General features: G+C 36.6%; 2 protein-coding genes across 2 annotated transcripts; both read right to left on the reverse strand.

Moving 5' to 3' along the window:
• Positions 1 to 1242: 1242 nt before the first annotated feature.
• Positions 1243 to 2583, reverse strand: LOC133322768 (dolichol kinase-like). The gene is made up of 4 exons (XM_061531730.1): positions 2347 to 2583; positions 2092 to 2271; positions 1535 to 2024; positions 1243 to 1473 (listed from the first exon to the last, which is right to left on the reverse strand). The coding sequence occupies exons 1-4, from the start codon at positions 2581 to 2583 to the stop codon at positions 1256 to 1258; spliced, it is 1125 nt and encodes a 374-aa protein (XP_061387714.1). The 3' UTR covers positions 1243 to 1255.
• Positions 2584 to 7570: 4987 nt separating this feature from the next.
• On the reverse strand, positions 7571 to 8818 carry LOC133322771 (dolichol kinase-like; the record flags this gene model as incomplete). Its single annotated transcript, XM_061531732.1, has 4 exons — positions 7571 to 7801; positions 7863 to 8352; positions 8420 to 8599; positions 8675 to 8818. Coding segments are annotated over 4 exons (1032 nt in total), but the record flags the coding sequence as incomplete, so codon positions are not given.
• Positions 8819 to 8822: the final 4 nt, after the last annotated feature.

The raw sequence follows: 8822 nt of genomic DNA on the forward strand, positions 1-8822 counted from the left end.
GATACCAGAAGGAGTGGGCCAATGGGTCCCATATTCGGACTTGATCTAGGCTTGGTATACATAAAAGGTTGTGTAAAGTTTGGTTCAAATCGGACATTCCATTTGCCTAATAATGAATTTATAAATATTGAACATTTACACCCTTTGTGGGGAAAGGGGCCACAAGGAGTGGAATAATGGATCTAACATTCGGACTTGATCTATGTTGTGTAAAGATTGGTTCATATCGGACATTCCATTCGCCTAATAGTGAATTTATAAATATTGAACTTTTATACCCTTTGTGGAGGAGGTATTAGAAGGAGAAGACAAATGGGTCCCATCTTAGGACTTGATCCTGGCTTGGTGAAGATAATAGGTCGTGCAAAGTTTGATTCAAATCGGATAGTTCGTTCATAGGATATTATAAAATTTGGGCTATAAAACCAAATTTAAGATGAGACACATTTTTGTCGTATACTCTAATTATCCATAAGGCTGAAGGTATTAACATGTCATTAATTTTATAGATAGTTCCACATAGTATACTTCTGCACCAGTTTTCTCTTAGAATATACAATTTTGAATATCCATTTGGAAATCAGATGCTGGCAACTCTCCAAGCATTGAATGTCAACTTGGTCACACTTAAATACTATTAGCTCCATCTATAGGAAATGTTGACCCTATGAGCCGTTAAAATTTCCTACATTGTACGAGGTTCAACAACCCGTTTGCAGAAATGTACCGCCATACGGTAAATAATTTTGACGGATGCTCTTTGGCTTTAGCACACTTGGTGGGGTAATAGGGCTTCTACAACAAAAAATTACTAAAATCGACCCGAATCTTACTGGGACAACGTGCGTCGCCTCAATCTATTTTGTAAAAGCAATAGTTATAAACACCAGTGGTATCCATGACATCATCCTTGTCCGCCAAGGGATCAATTATTACAGACAGACGCAACCCTTGGATCCGTCCATAGCTTTCCGAACGTAAATGTTAAACATAGTGCTTACCTTTCGAAGAAATCTCTTATTCGAACCAAGAGACACATTCACCTTCATTCGAACCTTTACAATTAAAAAAATATGTTTGTATGTATGTATATTTTTTATTACATATAAACAATATGTATTTACTTTTTAATTTAGTCAATAAAATCAGTACTTATGGTATAACTTATCCTAAGGGAGCAAATTGCCTGTCGCCTCTTGGAAGGAATGTTATGTTTTCTATTTTTCTCGAGAAAACAAAAAAATGACAAATTACGCTAACATAAACTTATAATTATATAAAAAACTAAGGGTAATACTAAATTATCTATTTGATCAGTACGGGCTTCTACAAGAGCTGAAATTAATGTGGCCACAATAATGATAAGCCATTGCAATGCATTCAATTGCACAAATTCCATTAAATTGAAAATAATAATGGGTAGCAGGACATAAAGGGTAAAGGCAACGGTACCCTCAATGGAACGGGAACTATCTGGAAAATATATATATTTTGTTATTAAATTAGGAATTACAAATAAGACGGTACGACTTACTTCTCCATTTATGACGACCATATTTCGAACCAATAACACTGGCTGCTGTATCACCAAAACCAATTGTCAAGATACCCGAGAGTAGGGGTAACAATTTAACATTCAGTCCATGTTCATTGGTATTACAGGGGCAGGGCATTATCCAAAGGGGTAGAGAACAACCGATTAATAAACACATCGGTGTAAATGCTATAATACCAGCATCTTTTTCATCTGCAAACGAATGAAAAGCTTTTTCTAAAATTTCTCCCAAAGGTGGCATTTTCAGTATTCGGAGTAAATCGAAAATTGTTATTAATGCCATGGCCACACCGGAGGCAATATATAGAAAGGCACATTCATATAGTAGGCCCGGTATATAGACAAGTACCATAAAAATGTGAAACAGTTTTCGTACACTAGTCGTTGCATGTTGAGCGTTACGAAGTTGCCAGCAGACCACAGCCACTGTGGCAATAACCAGGGCCACATAAAATAAAATAATGTAGAGCTAAAAAAGGGAAATGCAAAATATATGTAGCTATACTTTTAAACCATTTTGTATTTACGGATCTTACCCTCATTTGATCCCTAAAAATAAATTCAAATACAGCAATAACTGGTAGGGGTTTTGTGACTGGTGCCAATGTGGCTGCAGCCACAAATGTCATCATAATGGGATAGAATATAAATGGTTTACGCAGAAATTGACAAGCTAACAGTGAGCTGCACACCAACAAAAGCCAAAGTAAGGCAAACTAGAAGAAGAAAAGAAAAAAAAAATTATTTGAAATAAAATATTGAATTTTATTTCCATTCACCTCCTAACTTACCATCATAATAGTTCCCAAAGTTTGCATTTCATTCATACTTTCCTTAGCTGGCTCGTGCAGCACTAAATGATAACCCATTATCAGAGTATTCATGACAAATAGAAAGATACCCTGTGTCAATATGGAAGCTTCACCATAGGTGAAACTTTTTGGTAAATCACGCATAACCTGTATATAACATCGCTGAAAGAGTACATCGATGAATAGCGTCCATGCAAATGCCAGCCACCAATTCATACCGAGACCATATCGAAATATACATGTTCCACCCACAAAGGGTATAAAAACTATCATCCATTTGTAGAGTTTTGCTTGCAAGGCAAGATAAATGAAGAAGCTAATATTTTGTATACAAATTGTAAGGGCGGTTAATGTAATTAGCTTATATTGTTGTGGCATATCCGAGCATCTATGTGGATCGTGTACATTTGTCCAATATGTAACGACTAAGGAGAGGGGTAGCAGACAGCTCAGCCAATAGCCAGGTGAGGCACCGGGTCTGAAATAGAGTTAAAATGAAAAATATGGTCGGGTTTTATTAAAACACGAATTAAGTTCTTAAAATGTAGAACAAAGACTAAAAAGACGTTACTATTATTTGGAATTTACAATGCTACCATGGTAAGCAGTCAAATTAAAAATAAACGAAACAGATTGATAGAATGCTGGAAAGCAGAATTATCAACGTGAGGAAATCTGTCAACAGAGGCACACCACAAGGAGGAGTATTATCTCCTCTTCTGTGGCTTCTGGTGATATATGAGATACTGCTGAAATTCGACCATCTTAAAATAAAGGTAGTAGCCTATGCCGATGATGTAGTCTTGCTGGTTGGTGGGAAATTTCTAATTTCGCTCTAAGAAAGGACTGATAGCACTCTACTCTTGCAAGAACTCCATATGGTTGCCTTGTATGATGGCAGGGGGTCAACAAAAATATACTGCTGACAAAATTCAGTACAGCGATGGGCTTCGATCCTGACTACCGGAGCGCTAAGAAGCACACTACTGGACATTCTGATTAAATGCCCTGAGGCTCCGAGAAACGGGTGCCTGGAAATCGCAGAACTATGGTCACACTAGTATCCTCAACATAACGCCAGGTTGCGATTTCTTGAGGAGAAATACTAACATTAGTGACTATGTTCCCTCTCATATAAACGTAACAATCTTTGTAGCGTTTTTCAAGCAGAAATCCTTGCAATCACGAAAGCGGCCGAGATAGTTAAAACACTTACTGCCGATAATACGAGACCGGTGACTATATATGTCGATAGTCAGGCGGCCCTCAACGCTTCAAAGTCGTGCACTATAAACTCAAAAGCAGTTCTTGATTGCAGGTCTGCTCTGCATAATATACGACGGATAGTTAATTTATGCTGGGTTCCAGGACAGCCTTATGGCTAATTAGGGTAAGAGGCAAACATGTGCCTCATCGAAATTTTGGTTTTAGACCCGATCTTTCTTTGGACCAAATCCGTTTCAGGCAATTCGGAGTCGATTTACAAATGGCCGACCGCCTGTCTGGTCGGCTGGTGCGCACGATAACTTTCAAAGGGAGTAATCGATTTCATCTAAACTTTCTACATCGTAATATTTCTTCCAAACTTAGATCAAGTTCGAAGATGGGAAATATCGGTCCACTGCTTCTTGTACCTCCCCAACAAAATGGTCAAAATTGACTATCGGATTTTAACGAAACTTTGTACAAACTATTACCTTTACCAAACCTAGATCAAGTAGGAAAATGGGACCCATTGGTGCACTCCTTCTAGTACCACCCACACAGAGGGTCAACAATTTCAATATTTTTAAATCCAATATCCGGCTAATGGAATGCCTGATTCGAACCCAACTTTGTACAACCTATTATCTTTTCCAAGCCTCGATCAAATTTGAAAAGGGGACCCGTCGGTCCTCTCCTTCTGATACCTCCCCCACAGAGAGTCAATATTCTATAATCTTATACATTAAATTTGAAACGACATTAAATCTAAAACCTCTTTGATAAAAACATATACCCAATATAAAGCGAATAATAAAATATGTGTGTAATTCCGAAGTCCTCCGCAAACCATAAGGTATATATCTGTCGGCAACATCGACTGACACTTATGAAAGTCGTGTATCCGAATACTACAAAGCAATGCTCCAAAACAATGTTTCCCAGAATACAGCAACAGGTATATTTTTTATGTTTTTTAGTAAGAAGAGTGTACTATCTATGAAATAATTTATAATTTGAGATAATCTGTCTGTTTAACGGAAACATATAACTCAGGCCCTTAAGATAAACCCGACTAGTCAGTTATATTCTATTGACAATTAAACGTATCAGTGCTTTTAATCTTATACTAAGAACTAGACGAATTTCGAAGAATGTAAAAAGAAAAAAATATTGTATGGCCAACATTAATTTGATTATTTTAGCACAAAATTTTTATAGAATGGGGGTCAAAAGGTATATCCTAATGTTTATTAACATTGATTAACAGGGTAAGACATGCCGATTAGTATTATGATAGCATTCCCTAACAACAACATAAGGTAGGAGTAGTAATACTACCATCGAATTGTTTCAATAATATTAAAATCAAAATGATTAACATTATATCCGGCTATTGTTTTAAAAATAGTCTGTCTTGTGTTACCAACGGTTGTTAAAAACCCCCTCTTATCGCACAATTACGTCTGAATATTGACTATTTTTAGAAATGCCGGCCTCTGAATGAACTTTGTACAAATTTATGACTCGTCATCAGTGCTACCTTATCAGTTTGTCAATAGTAAACTAATAATTATTCCAGTGAATTGTTATGGGCCCATTTTATCATTGCCTTATAGGAATGAGACACGTATAGCGCCGCCATTCACATTATTCACCTTTAATGTCAAAGTATAATGAAGTAGTATAATGAAAAAATATGTATAATCCATACAATATCTCCTTACCTTGGTACAATATCTGTATTCCTTTGACGTCCAACGCCACACATATGGGCGTGGACTTTTTTCAGCTGGGTATCTTCATCGCTGCTACTGAATTAAAAAAAAGAATTTTATGAGATCTATCAAATATACTCTGCCTAAGTGACCACGGGTATGAAAATATAAGTACGAATTATGTGACAAATGTTTTCAAATATTTAATTTTTATAGATTTATATTAAATGTCTCAATAAAGATTCGTTTATGTATTTTTTAAACGCTCGTCGTTTCAAATAGATCCACAACAATTCCAACTCCAATAAAAGAGGCCGCTGCTTTGAAATTGCTTGGACAATGTGGTTATCAACACCAACCTATAAATATGCACACATAGTTTCACATTTTGTATAAAAAGTAATATATTACTTTTTCCAACCACCGACATATTTTACAGGAGGTCAATTTGAATTGAGGTCATCAGACAGTTTTATCCACAAATTGTTGGCGCGTTGTTTCGCATTTGAACTCTGCAACTGTCCCTTTGCCAAATCACTGTGTTGCCCCATAAAATCTGCTGAAGTTAGGAACTGACGTTGCTGAGCCTGTAACTGTGACTTTTTTGCCTTTTACTTAAAATAATTTACAATTTATATATAAATAAAGCCTTTAATGGAGCTTACTTATATGTTTCGCTTCCTTTGCGTTTGCTATTTTGTTAACGCAAGATATTTGCGCTTAACGAACGAGTTTGACATGCGTTTTCGTATTACAGAGTGCGGTGATGCTACATTTGCGTAAAGTAGATGCGAAAGGAGATACGAAAACGAATTAGAGAGTACCAATTACGCGATACGTTACAATTTTTCTCACGCATCGCAATACAGAGTAGCCCCCCTTATCTGCATCCCAAGTGCTGCCGGCGAGGGACTTGAGGACCTGTGCTCTTTTTTCAATTCATTGCAGATATCTTTGCGGAGAATGCTTTCGAATGTGGCCCCTTTGGGGGAACTCCCTTATTCACTCTATGGGGCTTGAACTTCTTATTCCTCTCTGAACCCGCAACTACATAGATTTCTCTAATACTATGGAGGAGTAATGGCTCAAGAGTCTATCCTACTAGTGATAAAAGTGAGATGGGGTGTATGGTTCACTTTTGCTGCCTCCTTGTTTGGGATTAGTACCTGGCGCACCTTCCCCATTTTCCACGTTTCGCGGCTGTCGACAAATAGAGGACTTTAATGAGGTACTCAACTTCCCTCTCTTCCACCTGTTTTAGCAATACATAGATATTCCGCCAGGACCCAACGCTTTAGATAACTTTGCGCTACGGATAACCCATACAAAATCATCTATTGTCAACTGTGATGGTACCTTCTCGACAGAAAGAGATCTTATACGACATAGTACTTCACGCCCAACAAGTATATGTTTCTATCTCTATCGGTATATGTTTCTATCTAAGAGGTTTCGGATTTGATCTAATTTTTTATTCAATTCGCTTCAGATTGAATTTACAAGATTGTGAATTATTGACTCTTTGTGGGGGAGATACCAGAAGGAGTGGGCCAATGGGTCCCATATTCGGACTTGATCTAGGCTTGGTATACATAAAAGGTTGTGTAAAGTTTGGTTCAAATCGGACATTCCATTTGCCTAATAATGAATTTATAAATATTGAACATTTACACCCTTTGTGGGGAAAGGGGCCACAAGGAGTGGAATAATGGATCTAACATTCGGACTTGATCTATGTTGTGTAAAGATTGGTTCATATCGGACATTCCATTCGCCTAATAGTGAATTTATAAATATTGAACTTTTATACCCTTTGTGGAGGAGGTATTAGAAGGAGAAGACAAATGGGTCCCATCTTAGGACTTGATCCTGGCTTGGTGAAGATAATAGGTCGTGCAAAGTTTGATTCAAATCGGATAGTTCGTTCATAGGATATTATAAAATTTGGGCTATAAAACCAAATTTAAGATGAGACACATTTTTGTCGTATACTCTAATTATCCATAAGGCTGAAGGTATTAACATGTCATTAATTTTATAGATAGTTCCACATAGTATACAGTTTTTCTGCACCAGAAATTTTCTCATTGAATTAGAATATACAATTTTGAATATCCATTTGGAAAAATCAGATGCTGGCAACTCTCCAACAATATGTATTTACTTTTTAATTTAGTCAATAAAATCAGTACTTATGGTATAACTTATCCTAAGGGAGCAAATTGCCTGTCGCCTCTTGGAAGGAATGTTATGTTTTCTATTTTTCTCGAGAAAACAAAAAAATGACAAATTACGCTAACATAAACTTATAATTATATAAAAAACTAAGGGTAATACTAAATTATCTATTTGATCAGTACGGGCTTCTACAAGAGCTGAAATTAATGTGGCCACAATAATGATAAGCCATTGCAATGCATTCAATTGCACAAATTCCATTAAATTGAAAATAATAATGGGTAGCAGGACATAAAGGGTAAAGGCAACGGTACCCTCAATGGAACGGGAACTATCTGGAAAATATATATATTTTGTTATTAAATTAGGAATTACAAATAAGACGGTACGACTTACTTCTCCATTTATGACGACCATATTTCGAACCAATAACACTGGCTGCTGTATCACCAAAACCAATTGTCAAGATACCCGAGAGTAGGGGTAACAATTTAACATTCAGTCCATGTTCATTGGTATTACAGGGGCAGGGCATTATCCAAAGGGGTAGAGAACAACCGATTAATAAACACATCGGTGTAAATGCTATAATACCAGCATCTTTTTCATCTGCAAACGAATGAAAAGCTTTTTCTAAAATTTCTCCCAAAGGTGGCATTTTCAGTATTCGGAGTAAATCGAAAATTGTTATTAATGCCATGGCCACACCGGAGGCAATATATAGAAAGGCACATTCATATAGTAGGCCCGGTATATAGACAAGTACCATAAAAATGTGAAACAGTTTTCGTACACTAGTCGTTGCATGTTGAGCGTTACGAAGTTGCCAGCAGACCACAGCCACTGTGGCAATAACCAGGGCCACATAAAATAAAATAATGTAGAGCTAAAAAAGGGAAATGCAAAATATATGTAGCTATACTTTTAAACCATTTTGTATTTACGGATCTTACCCTCATTTGATCCCTAAAAATAAATTCAAATACAGCAATAACTGGTAGGGGTTTTGTGACTGGTGCCAATGTGGCTGCAGCCACAAATGTCATCATAATGGGATAGAATATAAATGGTTTACGCAGAAATTGACAAGCTAACAGTGAGCTGCACACCAACAAAAGCCAAAGTAAGGCAAACTAGAAGAAGAAAAGAAAAAAAAAATTATTTGAAATAAAATATTGAATTTTATTTCCATTCACCTCCTAACTTACCATCATAATAGTTCCCAAAGTTTGCATTTCATTCATACTTTCCTTAGCTGGCTCGTGCAGCACTAAATGATAACCCATTATCAGAGTATTCATGACAAATAGAAAGATACCCTGTGTCAATATGGAAGCTTCACCATAGGTGAAACTT

This window comes from Musca vetustissima, unplaced genomic scaffold, assembly GCF_032173495.1.
Source record: "Musca vetustissima isolate MV318-11 ecotype Yass unplaced genomic scaffold, APGP_CSIRO_Mvet_v1 utg311199, whole genome shotgun sequence".
NCBI classification, from domain to species: Eukaryota; Metazoa; Arthropoda; class Insecta; order Diptera; family Muscidae; genus Musca; species Musca vetustissima.

Coding starts and splice junctions, on each gene's coding strand:
- LOC133322768 (XM_061531730.1), bottom strand. CDS start 2,583: ATGAATTGGTGGCTGGCATTTGCATGGACGCTATTCATCGATGTACTC. Junction 2,272..2,346: donor CTTTGGGAACTATTATGATG/GTAAGTTAGGAG, acceptor TTCTTCTTCTAG/TTTGCCTTACTTTGGCTTTT. Junction 2,025..2,091: donor TTTTTAGGGATCAAATGAGG/GTAAGATCCGTA, acceptor TCCCTTTTTTAG/CTCTACATTATTTTATTTTA.